Source organism: Lissotriton helveticus, chromosome 11 (assembly GCF_964261635.1).
Source record: "Lissotriton helveticus chromosome 11, aLisHel1.1, whole genome shotgun sequence".
NCBI classification, from domain to species: Eukaryota; Metazoa; Chordata; class Amphibia; order Caudata; family Salamandridae; genus Lissotriton; species Lissotriton helveticus.
In genome coordinates, this window is record NC_136072.1 from 924351527 (window position 1) to 924376884 (window position 25358).

Below are 25358 nucleotides of genomic sequence, written 5' to 3' on the forward strand. Positions count from 1 at the left end.
GTGGTCCCTTCCTTTACTAGAGCTGTGGTGTTATCTTTTCTATTGTTCTGGGTTCAGATTTATTAGTGGTGAGACATCATGCCAAATTTGGTGGTCATAAAGACCAAAGATGGGCAAGGAATTTACAACTTTTATAGACGTTGCTGCAATTGAACTAACCCTGCTTCCAGCTTAGCAATCCTTTGGCTGTCTCTGTCTGGCGGTACAGAAACCAACATAACACTGCATTCTTTGATCGTCTCTGTGCTGCTGCTATTATGATAAAATCTGCTTTGGATGTCCCATCAAGAAGGCTGGTACTGTATCTGGAGCCCTTTTCCAAGCGCACCCCTATTGTTTCCATGGTTGCTGGTATCTATTATTTTAAGGCCCTAGACCGTACAAAATCGAGTATGGGGGATAGCCTTTATAGCCTTTTGAGGTCCCTTTTCAAAATCATAGAGAAAGCATTGCTTCTTTTTAGATTCCATTGGGAGATTGTTTCTTATTTACTCTTTCCAACTGTGCATGAAAATAGGTGAAGCCATCCGGTCAGGTGTCAAGTTGAGAAGATTTGTCTCCCTATTTTGGTAATAGTAATCCTCCAATTTCTATTTGTAGTTCTCCTGCTCTCCATCTTGCAGTTCCTCCTCTTCCTTCATTTCTGAGAATTGATTAGAATCAGAGGTAACTTGTTTTCGTATGCCTCTAGTTTTTGGTGGGACTAGGTGTTTAACGCCTCAGCAGGTGAGTAAGAAGCCGCTAGTATCAGAGATGGTAGAAGTGGTGGTGGCCGTGAAGGTTCTTTCTGTGGAAGTGGCACCAAAGGAAACCAAGGAGGTGAGCTGGCAGCTGGGCAACCGGCTGACAAATGAGTTTTTGAAAGTTGGTCATCGTCTGTTGAAGTGTCATTATAAATGCCTTTTTAATAGCGTCAAGGACAAAATTATTGTAAAGGATCTTCAGACAATAGCGTCAAGGACAAAATTATTGTAAAGAATCTTCAGACACAAAAGTCTATGGTTGATAATGATACTCTTGAAATTCTGTCTTTACCTCATACCTCCTCCTTAAATTTCAGCACATTAAACACAAAACTGCGTTGGTCTACACACTGCTCCTGAGACGTTACCTGATCACTTCACGTCAGCTTCAATCTCTTTTGTGCAACTCTGGTGGAAGGGCTTGTTGGAGCAGTTTTCATGGAGTCCTCTCCAGATGATGGTGCATCCCCCTTGAGAAGGAATTTTCTGTTTCTCCAGTAGATAAACTAGCTACTTCCTCTCGCTATCCTTAAAAAGTCATATCACAGTAAGAAGCTTTGTGCGCTGGATGAAGGCAAAAAAAACACTGATCATGTGGGTCATCAGTGTTTATTTTCTGTCCACAGTCAGAGCAAGATTTGAAGAGAGTTATTTTCTCCTTGGTAGTCATAATCGCAGTTGGTTACAGAAAATGTTCCCCGTGGCCCAGAAGATGTTGATGTGGTTGCTGTACTAATAAACAAATACTATTACTATTACTGAGGCCTATGGCCATTTTAGCATGGCTCACTGCTAATGAAAATTAACATGGAATCCCACCCTAATGACGGTGTAATGATTCCAGCATTCAAATCTTTGAAAGCTCCATTACTGGAGGACTCACTGACCCACCCTCTCAGCAAAAAATACAGGGTAATAGAAAGCAGTTATGTCACACCAAATTACATCCTCAGATGAGACACAGTTCGCATACTAACTGCCATCACCATAGCCAACAATATAGTTCCAACCAAGATTTTGTTTTGGCCATCTGAACGCTATTGCCAGTTATTGGGGATTCCCAGCCTGACAACTGGGAAAGATTCAAGGATGTGAATATGGATTAGTTACTTACCTGTAATCCTAGTTCTCTTCCAGGGGTATACTCATTAAAGTCATAAGCACTGAATTATCTCCGCCCATGAGCGGGAACCCGGAACACATAACAATATACATATATATGTGTAAATATATAAAAACGTACATAGTACTAACTAATTATACACATATACATGTATAATAACCATAATATGCAGCCTAACATATATACATAGGCTAATAAAGCCACAATTACACATGTTCTGAAGCCTGAAAATATGCTATATATAAATGCAATAAACAGGCATGAGCCTAAAATGCATTTCATAACCATGAAAAAACTTTTATTTTCATCAAAGAACCTGTTGTAAACAGTTATTAGCCTAAAAGGCTGCATATGAAAATGTGTCTGTGTACAGAAAATCAGACTGGCACCCTGCCTTTAAGGCCCCAGAGAATCTGCACACTTTGCCTTTAAGGCCTCTAGGAGAACTCTGTTCCCATCATGCACCACAGGTGACAGTTAGGTCAGTTCTTTTGTACGGTACAGTAAACATTAGCAGGAAACTGCCCTTAAAAACTTTATATTATATATTGAAAACTTCAATGCCACTGCTCGCCCGGGGAGGCGGGAGGGTGCTTATGACTTTAATGAGTATACCCCTGGAAGAGAACTAGGATTACAGGTAAGTAACTAATCCTTCTCTTCCAGGGGATACTCATTAATAGTCATAAGCACTGAATAGAGTAGCAAGCTCATACCCACTAGAAGCGGGCGAACAGATAAATGCATAGCTATATTTCAAACAACACAGTGTTTAACTAGAAGTAGCAAACAAATTTCTCAGTGATGCTTGTCCCACTTGAGCATCTGTTTGCGCATCAGAATCCAAGCAATAATGGCGTGTAAACGTATGCACTGAATGCCAAGTAGCTGCTTTACATATCTCTGACATAGCCACATTCCTGAGGAGAGCTGTTGTAGAAGCTTTTCCCCTCGTAGAATGAGCCCTAGGTCTACCTGATAAAGACTTGTGGGCTAGCTGATAGGCCAATAAGATACATGACACTATCCATCTAGAAATGGATCTCTTGGATGCTGCCAAACCAGTATTCGTAGGACCATAGTTCACAAACAAACGGTCTGTGTGTCTCATAGTCTTGGTTTTATCTAAGTAAAACTTCAAAACCCTTTTTAGATCTAAAGAGTGCAAAGCCCGCTCAGCCGGACTTGAAGGGTTTGGAAAGAAAGTAGGCAATGTTATGGATTGGTTAATATGAAAATCCGACACCACCTTAGGTAGAAACGAAGGATGAGTCCTGAGCACCACTCTGTTTGCATGAAAAACTGTGTACGGTTCCTTGCAACACAGAGCCTGAATTTCGCTCACTCTACGAGCAGACGTGATAGCCACCAGGAATGCTACTTTCCAAGATAAGTGTTGCAATGACGCTTTATGTATGGGCTTAAAGGGTGGGCCCATCAACTTAGTCAACACCACATTAAGCTCCCAAGGTGGAGAAGGAGATCTGACTGGAGGAAACACCTTTCTTAATCCCTCTAGAAAATCCTTCACCACAGGCATCCGAAAAAACGATATCTGTGTTGGCGATTTTCTATAAGCAGTTATTGCAGCAAGATGGACTCTGATAGAATTAAACTGCAAACCAGACTCAGCAAGATAAAGAAGATAAGGCAAGATCACCTGTTCTTGGCCTCGAATAGGGTCAAGACCCTTGCTCTGACTCCAAAGAAAAAAGCGTTTCCACTTAAATCCGTAGGACTGTCTTGTAGAAGGCCGCTTTGCCTCTTTAAGAATGTTCATACACTCCGGATTTAGCTGTAAATGCCCGTACTGGATGACTTCAGGAGCCATGCTGCCAGGCGCAGGGAGGGCAGATTGGGATGAAATAGACGCCCCTCCTGTTTGGACAGAAGATCCGGGCGACAAGGTAATCTCCTGTGTGGCCTGATTGACAACTGGAGGAGATCTGGGAAACACCATTGGCGTGGCCACTCTGGGCAAATCAATATCATTCTGGATTTGGTCTTGTACATCCTGTTGATCACTGCTGGTATCAACGGTGTCGGCGGGAAGGCGTACAGCAAATTTTGACACCAGTCTATCAAAAGGGCATTCCCTTGAGACCCTTTCTGGGAGAACCTGGACGCGAAGACGGGGCATTTTGCGTTTGCCGCGTCTGCGAACAGATCGATGTCTGGTGTTCCCCAAGCCTGGAAAATGCTGTGTGCGACTTCTTCGTTGAGAACCCAGTCGTGCGCTTCGACGAAGTCTCTGCTGAGGTCGTCCGCCTGCGTGTTGAGGCTCCCTGGCAAGTGAACTGCCGTTATGGACAGGTCTCGTGCAAGTAGCCAGTGCCAGATGGTCTGAGCTTCTATGGACAGAGTCCTGGACCTGGTACCCCCCTGCTTGTTTAAGTAATACATTGTAGTTGTATTGTCTGTTTGCACCAAGAGGGACCGAGTCTGAAGAGATGGAGCCAGGGACTTGAGAGCGAGATGGACCGCTCTGAGTTCGAGTAGATTGATATGATACCCTTTCTCGAAATCTGACCATAGCCCTTGTACTTGCAGCGGGCCCATATGTGCTCCCCAACCTTGGAGAGAGGCATCTGTGATCAGAGTCTGCGTTGGTGGGTCCTGATGAAAAGGAACTCCCTTCATCAAGTGTGTCTTCTTCATCCACCATCGAATGGAATCTTTTGCAGACTGTTGGAGAAGAATTTGATCCTCCCAGCATCCCGTCCTCTGCTTCCATTGATCTTCTAGACACTGCTGTAGAGGACGCATCTGCAAACGTGCGTTTGGCACTATGAAGACGCACGATGCCATGGATCCCAGAAGAGAGGACACTTGCCGAACTGTCGGACGTGCAGACTGAAGGAGAAACACACACTTTGTCTTGATGGATGACCACCTCTCCTCCGAAGGACACACGTTTTCTTTTGCCGTGTCCAGTTGTGCACCCAGATAGTGGATCTTCTGGGTGGGATTCATTATGGACTTTTTGTAATTGACTTGAAGACCCAACTTGTACATGAGTTGGAGGCATATCGATAGATGTTCTTCCAGTAGAGATGGGGATGAACTCTTCAGAAGCCAGTCGTCTAAGTACGGATAAATGAAAATCCGTTGTTTTCGAAGACAAGCAGCCACTACCGCCATACATTTTGAAAAAGTTCTGGGAGCTGATCTCAGGCCAAAGGGGAGCACTGCGTACTGATAATGACGAGCCCCTACTTGAAATCTGAGAAACTTGCGATGTTTTCTGGATACTGGGACATGAAAATAAGCATCTTTCAGATCTTTGGAACACATCCAATCCCCCTGGTGTAATTGAGGGAAAATCTGATGAAGAGCCAGCATTCGAAACCTCTCCTTCCGAATGAATTTGTTCAAACGCCTCAAGTCCAGAATGGGTCTGAACTCCGTAACTGGACCTTTTTTCTTTACAAGAAAAAACCGAGAGTACAGGCCCTGACCTCTCTGATGAAAAGGCACTGGTTCTATGGCATTCTTCTTCAGAAGGACATCCGCTTCCTGTTGTAAGCGCATTAAGTTCCACTGTACCATTTTCAGAGGACGCATGACAGGAAGTGGCTTCTTGAATTTCAAAAGGTACCCGCTCTGAATGACATTGAGTACCCATTTGTCCTTTGTGATCTGTTTCCACTCTTCCAGATAACACACAATACTTCCTCCAACCGGAGTGGCACACGTTGTGGAGGAAGCTTCCATTCATTGTTTTTGAGGCTGCTTGGTAGCTGATGATTGCTGCCTATTTCCGCTGCCTCTGCCTCGTCCAGGTCGCCTCTGCTGGAATTGCGATCTCTGTTGACTCTGGCCTTGATTTTGCGAGGACCAATTCGTCTGTTGGCCCCTCTGCTGAAAAGATCTTTTGTCATAGGGACGAAAATTACCTCGACGCTTAAACTCTTTTTTCTTTTCAAGACCAACGGCCTTAAGAGTGTCTAACTCCACTTTAATTTTAGACATCTCGTCGTCGGCGTGAGATCCAAACAGAGTCGAACCATTAAAAGGTAGATTTACCATCTTTCTCTGAGCCTCAGGTTTTAGACCCGTAAGGCGAAGCCAAGCCGTACGTCTAGCACAAACACCATGTGCATAACCATGAGCTGACAGATCCGCCGCATCAGCAGCCGCACTAATGCTTTGATTAGCCACCAATCCTCCTTCTTCCACTATTTCCAGGAAGTCTTTCTGATCCTCCTTAGGGAGTTTTTCTGCAAAACGATAAACTGAGTCCCACAGCAGACGATCATAGCGGCCCAATAAGGCTGACGCACTGGCCACTCTCATGACCGAACCTGAGGTGTTGCACATTCGTCTCCCCAAGGAATCCATACTCTTACTATCCTTCTCTGGAGGAGCAGAAGAGGTAGATGTTGCCGAATGTGCTTTTCTGACTGCCGCCACAATAAGAGAGTCTGGAGGTGGGTCAGAACGCAAAAATAAAGGATCTTCCTCTGGAGCCTTGTACTTCTTTGCAATCCTAGAAGGTCCTGAACCCACTGTGGCCGGAGTTAAGAAAGTTTTCATCGCTGGTTCTATCAACCCGGGCACTAACGGCAGAAGAGGCCTACCAGTCGTCTTGTGATGTAGGGTTTCAAAGATGACTGACGTTGCTATTTGAGGAACTGCCATCTTGATCTTGAACTTATTCGCCCCACGACATAACACATCATTAAATGTGCCCAAATCATCCACTGGAGACACTCTGGACGGAGGAGTAGATGATATTGTGGGAGAATAGTCTCTATATGAAGATCTTGTAGAAGACGAAGATGACTTAGAAGACGGAGAAGGAGTTCTACGCCTCTCTTGAGGAGTTGCAGATCGCTGCCTCCTTCGCTCCCTTGAACGAGATTTCCGTCCTTCTACAGACTTAGGAGATGGAGCAGGAGTCCTACGCTTCTCTTGAGGAGTTGCAGATCGCTGCCTCCTTCGCTCCCTTGATCGAGATTTCTCTCTTTCCAATAATCTCGAACGTGATCTTCTTTGCAGCTCCGTCCGAGGAACCGGAGCTCTGTCACCCAATAATGGACGCATCTTCCAATGCCGAAGACTTTCCAGCCATCTCGGTGACAAGTTGATAGGCCGACCTACACGCTCAGGTGAAGCTTCAGGTGACACCTGCACAATATTCAGGTCTGCTGAAGACTTGGAAGCTCCGGAGACTACACTGTGCTCAGATACCACTGAGCAAGATGGAGTCCGCTGACTGGGCACCAATTGTCTATCATCTGCCTGGCCTGAGGTAGAGCCCGACTGAGCCACCATAGAAGAATCCTGATGCACTGTCTCTTGTCCCACCGCATCTTTTTGTTGATCCTGCGGTGAAGAAACCACTCTAGGCTCAGGACTTATGTCTGACCTCGACAAAGACCTAAGTGAGGTCCGAGAGGCTGATCGTGACAGTCTCAACGCCGACCTGTGCACAGGTGGGGGAGACCTAGACATTCCATGCTTCGAGCCCGAAGCATGCTTTCGACGCCGATCTACGTCGCGATGGAGACTTTGACCTCCTCTTCTTAGACCTCGACGTCGAATCCTTTGACGCCGATCTTCCTCTCGACGTCGATCTCTTCCTCGACGACGATGTATGAATCTCCTTCGACGTCGACGCTTTACTCTTCGACGTCGATATATGATCCTTCGACGTCGACACTTTACTCCTCGACGTCGACCCATGATCCTTCGACGTCGAACGCATCTTCTCCTTCGACGTCGCTCTCTCACCATCCTTCGACGTCGAGCGTTGAACCCCCGACGTCGTCCTTACTGCAATCGACACCAGATGTCTCGACGTTGATAAAGATCTCGACGGCGAAGGTCGAGATGCTGTATACTGCCTCACCGGCGAAGTCTTCGACGTCGACGGAGGCCTCTTCGACGTCGACGGAGTCCTCTTCGACGCCGACGGCGATCTGGATCTCGACGTCGAACACCTCTTTTTCGCAGGAAAAGCTTCCTGGAGTCGATTTTTCTTCGTTTTACCTTCTGGAGACGCTGATCTTCGACGTTTAGGCTGAGAAGATGGCTTAGAAGTCGATAAGAAAACCTTAGAACTCTTCTCACCACGATTCTCTCTCTCCAGAAGGCCCAGAAGCCTCATTTTCTCTCTTTCTTTTAAAGTCCTACTAGAAAGGTTGAGGCAATGATAACAATCTTCCACCTTATGAGTATCAGGAAGACACACCACACAAACAGAGTGTGGATCAGTTTTTGCCATTTTCTTCCCACAGGAAGGACATTTATAAAATAAAGGTGGCATACTGACTAAAAAATTCACAACAGTTTAGTCAGAAAAAAGGTAATAAACACCACCAAAGTACTATTTGTCAAAAAATGTCAAGAAAAATCCAACTTCTGACAGAAAATATTACAAATGAGCAGAGCTCAAGTTCCAGGTTCCTCACAGAACAAGCCGGAAAAAAGAACTGACCTAACTGTCACCTGTGGTGCATGATGGGAACAGAGTTCTCCTAGAGGCCTTAAAGGCAAAGTGTGCAGATTCTCTGGGGCCTTAAAGGCAGGGTGCCAGTCTGATTTTCTGTACACAGACAAATTTTCATATGCAGCCTTTTAGGCTAATAACTGTTTACAACAGGTTCTTTGATGAAAATAAAAGTTTTTTCATGGTTATGAAATGCATTTTAGGCTCATGCCTGTTTATTGCATTTATATATAGCATATTTTCAGGCTTCAGAACATGTGTAATTGTGGCTTTATTAGCTTATGTATATATGTTAGGCTGCATATTATGGTTATTATACATGTATATGTGTATAATTAGTTAGTACTATGTACGTTTTTATATATTTACACATATATATGTATATTGTTATGTGTTCCGGGTTCCCGCTCATGGGCGGAGATAATTCAGTGCTTATGACTATTAATGAGTATCCCCTGGAAGAGAAATGAAAGATCTAGTGCTGGAAAAGTTGTAGCTATAGCAGTAAGTATAGGAGTGTTTCAATGGTTTTGTGTGCAAGATCTCCCATGAGAATGTCTTTGAGAGGTGATGTCTCTTCTTGGTATATGGCAACTTTTAATTTTGTACTTTAGAATGGATGCTCTATGGACAGAAGACCTTCTCAGAGAATTCTTACTAGAGGCACAGGTATTACTGATGGGGGAACCACAGGAGTTGGAGCCATAAGTGGAACTGGAGGCACAACTGGAGCCTGAACCACAGGGTGGAACCAGAGATTTGGCCACCAATGGAAATACTGCAAACACCTGTGGTGGAGACTATCAAGAAGGTGAAGGGAAAGGCAATATCTCTATTGCAGGTGTCACTTCTTTTGCAGGAGAATAGGCTCTTTACTATTGGAGTCACACCTTCCTGGTAAGCCTCTCAACTGTGACTAGTGATTCGATTATAAAGAGCCCTTCAACTTTGAACCCTAACATTTGTTTGTCATTGTGTGATCTTTTGATGTCGAATCAACTCTCACTGGAGAGCAGGAAGCAACCATACCAGTTCTCCAGTTTAAGTACTTTGATGGCAGTAGTCGTTGTGAAAAGACCTTCTCAGAGGAGCATCTTCTTGGTTCTCCTGAGGGAGCGTGTGAGAGCGGAGGCAGAAGGAGCCCCTTCCCCATGTTTCACAGACCTCTCTGATCCGGTCTTACAGGCTCATACCAGATTTATTTTGCCTGTCAAAAAGCAGTTTTTTTCTATTTTTCCAGGTTATTTGAAACAGTTTCAAGAAAATGTCAATCTTCTGTTGAGTGAGACTTCAGCAAACATACAAGGCACAGGAGTCTTTTTCACAATTTTTTTCCCACCGAGAAGAACTTCACAAATAAAAATTACATTTTGGTGAAGATTCCTGACAATAAATGTGAAGTGAGATGTACATCTGAAGGCTTGGGAAGATTTTCCACTGCCTTCAACCGCGAGTCGCAGAAGCATTGAATAGAGATGCACCTGCTTCTATAGTAATGTGGCTCCGTAACACAATCTGACCCTCCCACCCCACCATGCGCTATATAAATACTGAAGTGACAGCTATCAAAGAGTACACCCGAGCAGAACCAGATATTTCAGTTTGTGATCGCTTTCTACTTTAACAAAGGTTTTGTTTCTATCAAGCATTCTGCAAACCTTTGCCATTGCACTGAAATAATTAAATACGGATGTAGACTTAATATAAAATTTAAAAACGTAAATGGGGCTTTAAGGAGAGGGTAATGGACTTATAAGGCAGACCAGGGGATGGGGTGACGAGGCAGAGAGAGGAGGCAGGGGAGGTGGCAAGGTTTGGTTGTAAAGAGGGACGAATGGGACAGGATCGAAAGGTAAAATACAGGCAACAGACTAAAACAAGTAAGGCTTAAAGCAAAGAAAAGTTACGGGCATCCTGATATATTATGTATATGTTTGCATGGATGTCTGAACCATGCTCTCAATCGCTGTAAGTGTACGACTCGCAGCCTTTATCATCTGACATAAACCTGCACATGTTCTGTTGATTTCCTACCGTTTTTTATCTATTTGGTATGGATGTTTATTTTTGCCTCTTTCCTTGTAGCCTAATGCTAATTTACTGTTATCACTTGAGAACACATGCATATTTGTAATACAAGTATGTACTGCAGTCCTTACCCTTATCACAATTGTTGCTGTTCTACAGACTATACTTTTAAAACTTAATAAAAACAACTTTAAAAAAATAAAGTATTGAACAGTTACCCATGTAGATTCTTGCCACACTGTAAGCGAAGTCTCTTGCTGCAAGTTCCATAAAAGTGGGCCCCTTCAAGGTAGCCTCTCGTATAAAGACTCCCAGTTTATCCACTGCAGATTGTGTCAGTGCTACAGAGGACTTCAACGCAGGTACTGATGAGGCCAAATCCAGCTTCGCCTGAAAGAAAATGAAACGCTTATTAAAGACTGAAATGGTCCTATGGATAGAGGATGCCCACACTGCCAAAGTGCTGGTGCTGCTTGGGGGATGAGCACGTTGTTAGAGGGCCGCTGCATTGGCAATCGAGTGATGAGACGAGGCACACATCACCCAAACACTTCTTCGTCAATATAGCATTCTTCATGAAACCACAGGCTTTGTATATTGTACTGTCATAAGGCTGAAAATACTGGACATAAATAATATAGCAGTAACATGAATAGCTCTTTTAGAGCCCTTTACGACTCGAGTTGCTTAGTACAGGAGTCAAGGGAATGTGAAACTAGGATTAACGTTTTCCGCCGGTATTTCCCACCTCCCGAACCACACGATAAGGAACTTTCAGGAACCGAATGGGGAATAACAAGCAGGCCCTGAAATTATCCGGCCATTTTACGCATGAGATTTCCAAACTGCAAAACCACTTCACACATGAATGCCACATGCTTTCAATCTGAATTTGTACCGATGTTACCACTTCTCATAACTCGTCATCTGTGTTATAGTGCATCTGCCCCCATTCTTTGTCTCGATTGTATTAAGGAAATGAGGTGAATCTCTGCCTCTGAGTCCCCCTCCACTATCTTCATCTTCTCCCCACATGGTGTAGGACAGACAGCAATCCTCTTGAGGTATAACTACTGCAGCAGACTTGCATGCTTAAGAGGAAACAAATTAGGACTCACATGCAATATTCCTATAAGGTTTGTGCAGTTTTCTGACCATTTTGATGAAACAGGCAGTGGGGAAGTTCAAAGAAAGTAGGGATGGCTTGAAGCCATCCCCTTTCAGCCTAAAAAGCATGCCAGTATATTGGCTGAGCCTCTAGCATTAATCCAGTAGGGTACAGCTGGCAGCAACCTTGCATCACGTGGAAGAGACCAGGCCACAGCACCAGATAATATTGATAAGACCCTTTAATGAGGCCATACGGATTAGTTACTTACCTGTAATCCTAGTTCTCTTCCAGGGGTATCCTCATCAAAGTCATAAGCATTAGAATATTCCCGCCCATGCGCGGGACCCCGGAAACAATATATTATATGTGCCCCACATATATATAGACATATATATATAAATATATATATATATAAAAATAAGCAATTGCAGCCAAATAAAACAACAGAGCTGTAATATGCTGTGAAGAATTTCCACCATACAGTGTATTTTGCATTAGAAACATGAGAAACAACACCAATGCTTGTTTAGAAACTGTTTTAATGCTTAAAAAACAGTAGAAATTCTCATAACACACTGTAAACATATACAGCTCCCAGGCTGCATTGCAAATCCCCAGTCTAAAAAGACTGAAAAGCTAACCTGCAGCTGAATGCACTAAAACTGACGCTGTGCCTTTAAGGCACCTCTGCCCCTAGCTTCCCATCATGCCTCAGGGGTTACAGTTAGGTCAGTTGTTCTTTTCGGAGACTGAAAACCAAACCATGGTAATAACAGGTTAAAAAACATCTCCTATGTAATAAACAAAGTCCTTTGCCCGGGGAGGCGGGAGGGTTGCTTATGACTTTGATGAGGATACCCCTGGAAGAGAACTAGGATTACAGGTAAGTAACTAATCCTTCTCTTCCAGGGGATCCTCATCAATAGTCATAAGCATTAGAATAGAGTAGCGAGCCTCACCTCATCCCTGCGGGCAAAGGAATCAACAGATAACATTCATATCCGTAGGCCCAAGAATAGGCCTTACTCTACCCAAAAAGGTTTCTCAAGGAGGCTTGCCCTACTTGAGAATCCGCTCTGGAATCAGACTCTAGGCAATAATGCCTTGTAAAAGTATGGACTGATTTCCATGTCGCAGCCTTGCATATTTCTGACATAGGAATGTCATGCAAAAAAGCTATTGTGGCTGCTTTCCCTCTAGTGGAATGAGCTTTGGGTGAATGTAACAAAGGTTTGCCAGCCAGCTGGTAAGCTAGTTTGATACAAGAGACAATCCATCTGGAGATGGATCTTTTGGCTGCTGCAAACCCGGTCCTCATAGCACCATAATTGACAAAGAGTTGGTCTGACTTTCTGGTGTCCTTCGTTCTTTCTAGGTAAAACTTTAGCACCCGTTTAAGATCTAACGAGTGCAACGACCTCTCAGCTGGGGTCGATGGGTTAGGAAAGAACGAAGGAAGGGTAATCGTTTGATTTATGTGAAAATCCGATACCACCTTTGGAAGGAAAGATGGGTGAGCCCTCATTACCACTCTGTTGTGGTGAAACACAGTGTAAGGTTCCTTGGTGCAGAGTGCTTGTATCTCGCTAACCCTGCGCGCAGAGGTTATTGCCACCAAGAAGGCCGCCTTCCAAGTGAGATGCTGCAAGGAGGCCTTGTGTATAGGCTCAAACGGTGTAGACATCAGTCTGGAGAGAACCAGGTTCAACTCCCAGGGAGGAGAAGGATTTCTCACAGGGGGATAGACCTTCTTTAATCCCTGAAGGAAATCCTTCACTACTGGGACCTGAAAAAACGATGTTTGTGTAGGTGATTTTCTGTACGCTACTATAGCGGATAAATGAACCCTAATAGAAGCGTATTTCAACCCTGATGTCGCTAAGTATAGGAGGTATGGCAAGACTACCTCTTCTTGCCCTTTGGTGGGATCAAAGCCATGGTCCTTACACCAAATGAAAAATCTTTTCCACTTGAACGCATAAGACGTCCTTGTGGAAGGTCTCTTTGCCTCTCTTAAAATATTCATACATTCCGGAGGCAGATTTAAGTGTCCATATTGCAAGACCGCAGGAGCCATGCAGTCAGGTTCAGCGACGGGAGGTTGGGATGCAGGATCCTCCCGTCCATCTTGCTCAGCAGGTCTGGCCTGCACGGCAGACGTCTGTGTGGACACAGCGACAGATGTAACAGATCTGGATACCACCATTGTCGCGGCCAATCCGGAGCAATTAGAATCATGTCCATGCTCGATCTGATGAGCTTGGCCACCACCTTCGGAATCAGTGCCAGAGGGGGAAAAGCATAAGCGAACATTCCTGTCCACTCCAGCAGGAGAGCGTTCCCTTGCGTCCCTGGCCGGTGGAACCTGGACGCGAAGGCGTGGCATTTGGCGTTTTCGTCGTCCGCAAATAAGTCTATGTCTGGACGACCCCAGCAACGGAAGAGTTCTTCGACCACTTCGTCGTTTAGCACCCAGTCTGGCTGATCTTCGAAGTGCCTGCTGAGTGCGTCTGCTTTTGTGTTTAGCTCGCCTGGAAGGTGTACTGCCACCACCGACAGTCCCCGAGCCGAAGCCAGTGCCAGATTGTCTGGGCCTCCAGAGACAGAGGGCGAGATCGAGTTCCTCCCTGCTTGTTCAGATAGAACATAGTTGTAGTGTTGTCCGTCTGAACCAGGACTTTGTCCGTTGTTATTGCTGGAAAGAACGCTTTGAGCGCCAGATGAACTGCTCGAAGCTCCAGCATGTTGATGTGGTATGTCTGAAGGTTGGTCGACCAGCGACCCTGAATCTGAAGATGACCCATGTGAGCACCCCAGCCTTCTAGAGATGCGTCTGTTACCACAGACAGCGAGGGAAGAGGTTGCTGAAAAGGGACTCCCTGCAGGACATTCCGAGGGCGAGTCCACCACTGTATTGAGGTCAGTGCTGCTTGAGACAGGATGATTCGATCCTCCCAATCTCCAGTCGCTTGGTCCCACTGATCCTCCACAGACTCTTGTAGAGGCCGCATCCTCAACCTGGCGTTCGGTATTAGGAAGATGCAGGACGCCATGGAGCCCAACAGAGACGCTACGTCTCGCACCTTTGGACGAGGAACCTGAAGTAACTTTTTGCATTTTTGTCCCATGGAAGATAGTCTCTCTTGCAAAGGAAACGCACTTCTTAACTTTGTGTCTAGAACTGCTCCCAGATAGTGGATAGTTTGCGTGGGTTGCAGGATCGATTTTTCTGAGTTCACATGGAGGCCGAGCCTGTGTAGCTGTTGGAGACACAGGTGACAGTCTTTGGTGGCCTGACGAGGCGACGGACTCTTCAGGAGCCAGTCGTCTAGATATGGGTACACAAAGAGACCTTTTTTGTGTAGACACGCCGCTACCACTGCCATGCACTTTGTGAAGACCCTTGGTGCGGATTTGAGTCCGAAAGGAAGCACTTTGAACTGGTAATGCTTGGACCCTACCAGGAACCTCAAGTACTTTCGATGACCTGGTGTAATAGGAATGTGGAAGTACGCGTCTTGTAAATCCACCGAACACATCCAATCTCCGATTTGTAGATGAGGACATATTTGGTGGAGTGCCAACATGCGAAACTTCTCTTTGACCACCACTTTGTTGAGGAGTCGAAGATCCAAAATCGGTCTGAATTTGCCTTCTTGGTCTTTTTTGGGGACAAGGAAATATCTTGAGTACACTCCTTTCCCCCTTTGGGATAGGGGTACCTCTTCGATTGCGTTTTTCTTTAAGAGGACGCTCACTTCCCTTTTGAGGAGCTCTAGTTGGTACGAGCGAGACTTTTTTGGAGGAGCCGGTTGTGGTTTCTTCCTGAAACGTAGCGCATATCCATTGCGCAGTATATTCAGCACCCACCGATCTTTCGTGATGCTGACCCACTCTGCCAGATGTTGTGCAGCACTTCCTCCCACTGGAGTGGGTAACGGTGTCAGAGGAAGCCACTGCTCAGGCCTTGCCTCCTCTAGGTGTGGTAGAGGACTGATGATGTCCGCCTCTACCTCTGCTCGACCTTCCTCCTCGGTATTGTGGCTTTCCTTGTGGCTTGTTTTGAGACCATTGAGGGGTTTGAACCCTCTGTTGGCCTCCCCGGTTTTTGTTGGTCTTGAAGCGTCGTTTGAACGGTGCTTTCTGTTTCTCCAGACCTACTGCCTTTACTGTGTCTAACTCAGTCTTCATACGGGCCATTTCCTGATCGGCATGCTCCCCGAAGAGTGAAGATCCGGAAAAAGGCAGATTAAGGATGCGCTGCTGTGCATCTGGTTTGAGCCCAGTTAAACGCAGCCAAGAGGATCTCCTCGCACATATCCCATGTGAGTAGTTATGTCCAGCTAGAAGGGCGTTATCTGCTGATGAACTAATCATTTGGTTTGCCACCAAACAGCCCTCCGTCACTGTCTCCTCAAAGTCCTTCTGGTCCTCCTTGGGCAATTTCCCTTTGAATCGTTCCATGGAGTCCCATAGGGCTCTATCGTACCTTCCCAGAAGGGCTGATGCACTAGAGACTTTCAGGGATGAAGCTGCTGTGCTGCATACCTTGCGTCCCCAAGAATCTTGCGTCTTGCTGTCTTTGTCAGGAGGAACTGACGAAGAAGGAGCGACTGTGTGATTCTTCCTAGCTGAGGCTACAATAACTGAGTCCGCCGCAGGCTCACCTTTAACAAAGATAGGATCTGAGTCGGCCGGCCTATATTTTTTCTGGATACGTGCCGGTACTGCCCTGATCGTTGCTGGCGTGAGGAAAACCTTTTTTGATTGGGTCCATTATTCCTGGGACTAATGGGAGCAACGGCCGTGTATATGATTTGTGATGAAGGGTCTCAAAAATCACAGTAGTGGACACCTCTGGAGTGGTCATCTCTATATTCAGTTTGTGAGCACCCCTTTGCAAGACGTCCAGATATGTGTTGACGTCGTCAAGAGGAGAAGCTCTTGAGCGAGGGCTGTCTGCCAGCGTTGGAGAGTAATCCCCTTTAGAAGATCTAGGTGAAGATGGAGGGGAGGATGATGGAGTTCTTCTTCTCCTGTGGTGAAAATGCTCCCTCACCGGTGATCTCCTAGGTCGTTCCTCCCTTCGAGGAGAACGTGATACCCTCTGATGTACTGGAGATCTCGATCTCTCAGTCCGTACCTCCTTTCTCGGTGTTCGAGATTTGGGTTGCTCCCTCCTTGGCGATCGGGAGACCCTAGGGGCATGCGACCTGTCCGCTCCTCTCTCTCGTGAGCGTGATCGGTGAATGGCAGGACTCTGTCCATCTGCCTCTTCTGCTTGCTGAAGAGGGGACCTGTGGACTGGACTCAAGTACCTTTGAAGTCTCTCTGGTGCCTTAGAATCCTTCCAATTACTCAAAGGAGCATACCATCTTGGCGAGAGTCTTATATGTGAAGTGTACCCCCCGCTGGGGACTCTTTTGAACCGGACTCCTACTCCTAGAAGATGACCCCGTTGAACCCGAGGCACTTGAGGAGGAATGGAGTGAAGCAGATTGTGTCACTAGGACTGTCGAAGGCACCGAAGGAGATCTCCGTCTCACCGGTGTTGGAGGACGTCTCAAAAGCCTTTCCCTCGACGTCGAACGCCTCTGCGGCGTCGACGGGGTGATAACCTTCGGCGTTGAATGCTTCGACGTTGACCTGTGGTCCCTCGACGTCGATCGGCGATGACGCGCCGACGGTGGAGTCTTCTCCCTCGACGTCGAACGGCGTTGTCCTGCCGTCGACGAAGGTCTCGACGTCGAACAGCGTTGCCCTGCCGTCGACGGAGCTCTCGACGCCGACCGACGTTGATCTGTCGGCGACGGAGAAGGCAATCGACAATGCCCTGTCGTCGACGATGCCCTTGATGTCGACCTGGCATGTGGCGACGGCGGAGGATCGGACATCCTCGACGTCGAGCGCCGACGTGCCTTCGATGATCCCTTCCTCGACGACGATCGTCCGAGGGGGCTCTTGCTCCTCGACGCCGAGCGCCTCCGTGGAGACGTCGGCGGAGGTGTCACACTCTTCGAAGCCTGTCGACGTCGAGACGACGGCGAGTGTGATCTGTCTCTCGACGCCGACTGTCGCCTGGTTGACGGCGGCGGAGTTGACTTATGTCTTGACGTCGATCTTCTCGTCGACGGCGATCTCGTGGCTTCTCTCGACGCCGATCGTCGCCTAGTTGACGACGGCGGAGAACTTCTTTTCGACGACGATTTCCTCATCGACGCCGATCTCGACGTCGACGGAGCTTTTTCTCTCGAACTGTCCATCAGATGTCGTTTTTTCAGCGCCGAGCCCGGTGCTGAGGTTGATGGACGCTCTGACTTGCCTTTGGAGGGAGTTCTGGGTCTCTTTGAACTCTTCCTCTCTGTAGATCTTCCTCTCATGGATCTCTGGGCCAGACCATAGAGCCTGTTCCTCTCTCTGTCTTTAAGAGTTCTGTCAGACAGATTTTTACAATGGGAACAGTCTTTAGGATCATGATCCTCTGGCAAGCATAAAATACAGACCTCATGAGAGTCCGTTTTTGCCTTCTTGTGGCCACAAGAAGGGCAATCATCAAATAATGAGGGCATCCCGACAGGAAAACCTCACAAAAAATTGACTGCTAAGCAGTTATTTACTTGACTCTGATGTGAAAAGTCAAAGTAAATCAAAAAATTGTTCTTTTGAAGATTTTCTGACTGAAAAAGGCAGAAAAAATGTGGAGCTGAGTATCCAGGGTCCTTCCTGAAGGAGCCGGAAAGAACAACTGACCTAACTGTAACCCCTGAGGCATGATGGGAAGCTAGGGGCAGAGGTGCCTTAAAGGCACAGCATCAGATTTAGTGCATTCAGCTACAGGTTAGCTTTTCAGTCTTTTTAGACTGGGGATTTGCAATGCAGCCTGGGAGCTGTATATGTTTACAGTGTGTTATGAGAATTTCTACTGTTTTTTAAGCATTAAAACAGTTTCTAAACAAGCATTGGTGTTGTTTCTCATGTTTCTAATGCAAAATACACTGTATGGTGGAAATTCTTCACAGCATATTACAGCTCTGTTGTTTTATTTGGCTGCAATTGCTTATTTTTATATATATATATATTTATATATATATGTCTATATATATGTGGGGCACATATAATATATTGTTTCCGGGGTCCCGCGCATGGGCGGGAATATTCTAATGCTTATGACTATTGATGAGGATCCCCTGGAAGAGAATATGAGGAACAGCAACACTGTTATTGTATTATAGCATCCAGAGATATTGCTCGATGAGATTTGACAACACTGAAGAACCATAAACTAGCGGGCAGCTGCTGTGAAAGTAATGGAAGACCTACTAAGGAAGAGAAAGTTACCTGGACTGCCGAGAAGAAAGCAGTCAGCACAGCTTCCTTACTCTTGGTAACAGAACGCAGGACATCCAGTGACAGGATGTTGGTGGTGCCTTCCCAGATGGAGTATACCTGAGAATAGATAGAGAAGTGATTCGTAGGAGCTCACGCCCATATAGGCTGACAGAAATAATACAAGGCTTTCTTCTTCTTAACTCCTTACCTGTGCGTCCCGCAGCATGGATGGTAGGCCGGTGTCCTCCATGTAACCCTGCCCCCCAAAGCACTCCAGGCCCTCGGAGATCACAGCCATTGCCTACAATAAAAATGTTGCCTCATCAGTGACTAAAGAATTGCCTGCAGCCTTTTCCAGTAAGGTCAAAGTTATCTGCTGTTCAATGTATGCCCGAGTTCTGCTGCAGGGACATCTCCTTACAAAATGAAGGATTAACCTGTGCACTATGAAACTGTGGCACATTTGTAATAATAAATTGCCTTTTTAGCTCACAATTTATACTGCATATCTGCTTTTTCTGAATACTGTAAATAGCAGATATTTCTCTTAATGGCACTCAGTTTGCCAGCCCAGGAACGATGAAAGGCTGAATCAATTTTACTTCAATTCAAACATTAGAAAATGATTTAATTATCTGTAACTCCAGTTCCAGAGAACTGGTATTTTTCATAGACTCATACGCTTAACTCACTCCCCACAGTCAGGCTGGAAATCCCCAGTAAAAATAAATAAGAGTAAATAGTGTTAAAATGGCAAAAGGCCTCAACAACAGTCTTTGTTTAGTAGCACATCCACCACATTTGAAACAAACTGAACTTCAGCCAATGAGGTGGTAATGCCGAGTCTACCACGCTTAGAGTCCAATATAGCCCATATTTCTACTGCACATCATGTGTGAGAGAGTCCAAGAGAGCAGCTCGGCTCAAACTTGTGTTTGACCTTACATTAGTTACTTCTTAGCTATTACTTTGTACGGTGTAGAGTTTAGCCAACCGTTTCATCTTCAAATAAACTGTGAGCTGCTGTGAGAAATTTGTGATATTTTCACATCAGTACTGACCTAGTGGAACGCTGAACTGCCGCCAACTGGCGCTATGGGGGGAAAAAAGAGAAAACATTTCTCTTCAATTTCTGGTTAGACTTTCGGAAAAAGAAGATCTACACTGATGATCACTGTATGTATTCTTTATGCCACAGACATCTTTTCAAACTCAAGTCATCCACAACGAAACCTCCACTGTTCTCAAAAAGGTGCAGCTATCAATCAATCAGGGAATTGTAAAAGTGCTACTCACCCGTGAGGGTCTCAAGGCGCTGAGGATGGGGGGATAGAGGGGGCTCCGCAGATCAATTTAGCCGAAGAGCCAGGTCTTGAGGGTCTTTCTGAAGGTGTTCAGGGAGGGGGCGCGTCTGATGTCTGCCGGTAGCTTGTTCCAGGTCTTGGCTGCAATGTGAGAGAAGGATCTTCCGCCTGCTCTGGCTCTGTGCATGCACAGGTTTTCGGCCAGTGCGAGATTGGAAGATCGGATGTTTCTTTTGGGTACGTGGAAGTTGATTCTGTCGTTGAGGTATTTGGGTCAGTTGTTTTGTGTAGGCATTTGTAGGCGTGAGTGAGGATTTTGAAAGTGACTCTTTTCTCCATGGGGAGCCAGTGGAGACTTCGTAGGTGTTGACTGATGTGTTCGTGTCAGGGGATGCCGAGGACGAGTCTGGGGGCGGTGTTCTGTATTGTCTGGAGTTTGCGGAGTAGGGACTTGTTGATGCCGGCGTATAGTGCGTTTCCATAGTAAAGTCTGCTGGTGATGAGTGTGTGGGTGACTGTCTTCCTTGACTCAGGGGGATCCACTTGAAGGTCATGCAGAGTATGCGGAGGGTGTTGAAGCAGCTGGAGGTGACAGCGTTGACCTGTCGGTTCATGGTGAGTGATGAGTGATGAGTCGAGTACGATGCCGAGGTTCTTGGTGTGGTCTGAGGGGGTAGGTGGGCTCCCGAGGGCGGTCTGCCACCAGGTGCTGAAGGGGAGGTACAGAGGACGAGGACTTCTGTCTTCTCAACGTTGAGCTCCAGGCACCTGTTGGTCATCCAAACTGCAACGTCTTGCATTCCTTCCAGGAAGATGAGTTTGGCAGTGGTCAGGCCTTTGGTGAGGGAGAGGATGAGCTGGGTGTTGTCGGCATAGGATACGATATTGAGGTTGTGTTGTCGCACAATGGCTGCGAGGGGGGCCATGTAGATGTTGAAGAGGGTGGGGCTCAGGGATGAACCCTGTGGGACTCCGCAGGTGATTTTCGTGGGTTCGCAGAGGAAGGGTGGGAGTCTAATCCTTTGGCTTCTTCCGGTGAGGAATGATCGGATCCAGTCCAGGGCTGTTCCTTGTATGCCTGAGTCGTGTAGTCTGGCGACTAGTGTGCGATGGGAGACTGTGTCAAAGGCCGCTGATATGTTAAGTAGGATGAGGGCTACGGAGTGGCCTTGGTCCAGGAGGGTGCCTATGTCGTCTGTGGCGGCCTCTGTGCTATGGTTGCTTCGGAATCCAGATTGGGACGGGTGCGTTCTCTTCAATGAATTGTGTCAGTTTCCTGTTGACAGTTTTTTCTGCAACTTTGGCTGCGAAGGGGAGGAGCGAGATCGGCAGATAGTTCTTGAGGCCGGTGGGGTCAGCTGTGGGTTTCTTGGGCAGGGGTCTGACTTCTGCGCGCTTCCAGACATCTGGGAAGGTGCCTGTTTTGAAGGTGGTGTTGATGGTGCATTGTAAGTCGGGTGCGATGGTGGCTGCGGCTCTGTGGTAGATGTGAGGGAGGCAGGGGTCGGTGGGGGCCCCGAGTGGATGCTTTTCATGGTCGAGGTGGTGTCTTCGGCCGTGTCCAGTTGGAGATGGTGGGCTGGCGGGTGTTTCTGGGGGGCGGAGGGCCGTCTGTGGCGCCTGGTGGATGGTCGATGAAGTTGTCATAGAGGTTTTTGATCTTGAGGTGGAAATAGGTTCCAAGCTTGTCGCAGAGGTCTTGGGATGGGGTGATGTCTGTGGCTTCGCTGCATGGGTTGGTGAATTCGTGAATGACACTGAAAAATTCCTTGCAGTTGGTGGAGTTGGCCAGGATTTTGTTGTGGATGAAGTTCCTCTTGGTGGCTCTAATCTGGTTTTGGTAGTCCATCATGGCGGCCTTGTAGGAAGTGTGGCTTTGTTGTCTTGGCGTTTCTCCAGTTCTTCTCCCGGCTTCTGCAGGTGCGTCTGGCTTCTTGCAGAGAGGTGGGGAACCAGGTGGCTTTCCTGGGGCCTTGTCTGTAGGGGTTGCGTTGCGGGTGAGCTCGTCTGCGCAATCGGAGATCCAGGTGTGGAGTTCTCTGGCTGCGTTACTTGCATCGGGTGCCTATGTGTGGCTGTCGCGAGTGAGGGTGGAGTTAAGTTGCTCGTCGGTAACCTTGCTCCAGTTCCTTCGTGGTGGGTGTGGGGCTGGTTTGGGTGCCTTGGGTTTGTTGATTCCGAAGTGTGAGCAGTAGTGGTCGGTCCATGGCAGCTGAGTGGTGTGGCTGAATTGGACGCAGTTTCCTGCCACGAAGATGGGGTCGAGTTTGTGTCCTGCTCTGTGGGTCGGTGTGTTGACAAGTTGTTTAAGTCCAATGCTGGCGAGGTTGTCACGAAGGATAGTGGAGTTGGGGTCGCTGGTGTTGCGAGGTGGGAGTTCAGGTCTCAAATGAGTATGTAGTTTGCTGAGGCGATGGCGTGGGGTGCAATGAAGTCGGTAATGGTGGTGGCAAAGGGTGTTCAGGGGGTCTGTAGACGAGGGTTCCTCGGAGTGTGGCTTTGGGGTTGGTCTGGATCTGGAAGTGCAGGTGTTCAGCGGAGGGGAAGGTTTTGCTGGAGGTGGTGAGGCAGAGGGTGCTCTTGTCTGCGATGGCGAGGCCCCGCCTGGGTGGTTGGGGCTGTCTTTTCTCTGGATCTTGTATCCGTCTGGGATGGCTGTGCTGATGTCGGGGGGGAGGATGCGTTGGTCCAGGTCTCTGTGAAGAAGGAAATGTCGAGCGAGAGACAGTCGAGTAGGTTTCAGATTTCCATGACGTGTTTGTGCTACAAACCAACCTCGCCAGCAAAGTCCATTAACAGTGCCATGTGGTCAACTAGACCAAGAAGCCACCATCAACAACAAGCCAAGGACGAAACTGTAGGCAATGCTTATGGTGACTATCAGGTCTCCGTCAATGACATCCCCGTCAACAGTAATAATGGTACCACTGTTCATGGCAGAGACTACGACAACCACCGGGTTGACATCGGAAATTCCTCTACAAGCATTAACTTTTCTTCATCCATTGCTGGAGAACCTCCTTAGCCATCTTGTTAGCAAAATAATCCATGTGAATAGAAAGTAGCTATGCAAAAACAACAATTGATGGACAGAATGCAGAACAATATCATACATTCACCCCAGTACAGAGATCTGGGCCTAAATCCATAGTTTCGAAAGTAGCTATGTCATACTGATTTCCATCCTCTGATGATATAGAATTCACTTATTGTTATCACAACAGCCAGGACCATAGTTCCAACTCAGATTTAGCAAAGTGGTGCTGATACTGTACCTACTCGGTCATGAGACTGTATAGGTTGTATGGAGTAGTCTTCAGCAGCATGGATGAGTAATACTCAATAATCATCTAGTGAATGTGTAGAGATTAAGAGGTGCCTAAGCTGAGAAAGTTTATCCGTCGCACACAAATGTTAACTGCCACATAACCAGGAATTATTCAAAAATGCTCTGCATCCACGTCATATGGTAAAACCCACAGGAAGATCCTGCTCGAAATTAACTAGTGACAAAGACAATTCTCAATAGAAAATCCAATAATATGTAAATTAGTGACCTGCATGACATACATAGCAAAAGTACCTTAATTAATTTCACATTGGCCTCAGATATTACCTAAGTAAAATCACATCTGTAAACTTAGATCTAGTAAGAAATTAAATTCAACAGAATAGAATAGTCCTCATTGTGCGAAGTTGCTCTTGCTAGTCAGACAATCATATAAACTGTTAGGGGAAATTAAGAAGGACTCAATTCAGAAGGATTGAACAGCACAGGGGTTTCTAACCGACAGTAAAGCCTGTTCCTGGCTGACAATTGGATTATGCTAAACTACCTGGATCCCACATATGAATATAAATTGAACATAATGACATATCGCAACCACTGTGACTATTTCTTCCTGATATTATTTTTTTTTGTCAAATGCCTGATATTATTTTAACGAGTAAAGAAAGGAAAGGAAAGAAATTGGTTTCTGTTACCAACATTCATATAACCGGCTGGTGTGAAATTTCGCTGACTAATTAACTGTCCTTTAACCCATTGGTAAAGTGTAAACTTGCAGTAAATCAAACTTACTCTTAAGAGATATTAGAGTTTACGGTCATCAAAAGATTTTAAATAAAAGCATTGATTACTGTTAGACCTGGCACCATTGGTGTGGGTCTCCCTTCCATTTTTACTGTTACATCATGTATTTTTGCTTGTGTTAGATGCTTTGGGCACTGTGCCACTGCTATCCAGTGCCACAGTGCAAGTGCTCCCTATTGTAAATTGATATACTAATCAGTGGTTCCATGTTTGGCTATTTGGTTTACTTGTCAGACCCTAGTCTAGTGCACTGAGTGTGCCCAGGGCGTGTAAATCCAAATGCTGCTGGTGGGCTTGCAGCACTGGTTGTGCCACCCACAAAAGCAGCCCTGTAAAATGTGTCTAAGGTCTGCCATTGCAGAGCCTGCATGCAGTCTGGTACTGACATGCTGACTGGGCAAGTGCACCCACTTGCCAGTCCCTAAACCTTCCCTTTTCTTCATATCAGTCACCCCTATGGCAGGCCCAAGGGCAGGGTGCATTGTAAGGATAAGGTAGGACAAGCCCTGGTGTGCGTGACATGTCCTAATAGTGAATTACAGCCATTTTCGTTTTTCACTATGGCAAGGCTACCTGTTCTCCATAGGCCAGAATGGGCTGTTAGAGTTATTACATTTTATAATCCTAACTGTCTCAGAGAACATGGTAGAAATTCGAGTTTAGTATGCCTGAACTCAGAATAATAAAATACATCTTTTAGTGAAGTTGGTTTTAATATTCTGTGTTTGCAAATACCACTTTTAGAAAGTAGGTATTTGCTTGTCTAACCATTCAAACCTGCCTCTGCTAGGTTGTATACTCCTATGTCTGGTTTTGTGAGTGACAGGGCTGGGGAATTCCAGGAGACAGGCTGAGTCACCCAGTGGTGAATAGAGAGATCTGCATCTAGATGGGAGGGAGGAGTTGCACCGGAACCTTGAATAGGGCTGTGCCTGCCTTCCACAATGCAGTCTCCACCCCCTGGGGAGAGGCTGATGTCTCTGCCCTGCACACTGAAAGAAGAGAAGGAGTCCTGTAAACAAAGTGCTCCTGGACTGTACTTGCCTTCCACAATGCTGGCTCCACCTCCTATGGGGCGTCTGCTGTGCTTGCCCTGCACTGTGAAAGGAAAGGAGAAGTCTGGTAAACAGAGTGCTTCAGAAGTGGTTTGGACTGGGCAAAGGACCCTCTCCC

The 25358-nt window shown here is 46.5% G+C and overlaps 1 protein-coding gene across 1 annotated transcript in view; it reads right to left on the reverse strand.

Annotated features, from left to right (window-relative positions):
- LOC144792285 (acyl-CoA dehydrogenase family member 11-like) overlaps positions 1-25358 on the reverse strand; it is a 574298-nt gene that overhangs the window by 70384 nt on the left and 478556 nt on the right. Inside the window, exons 11-13 of the mRNA XM_078667230.1 lie at positions 18997-19089; positions 18798-18905; positions 10567-10738 (exon numbers count right to left, since the gene is read on the reverse strand). Of these exons, the coding sequence (XP_078523356.1) occupies positions 10567-10738; positions 18798-18905; positions 18997-19089 (373 nt within the window). The remainder of the gene's footprint in view (positions 1-10566; positions 10739-18797; positions 18906-18996; positions 19090-25358) is intronic.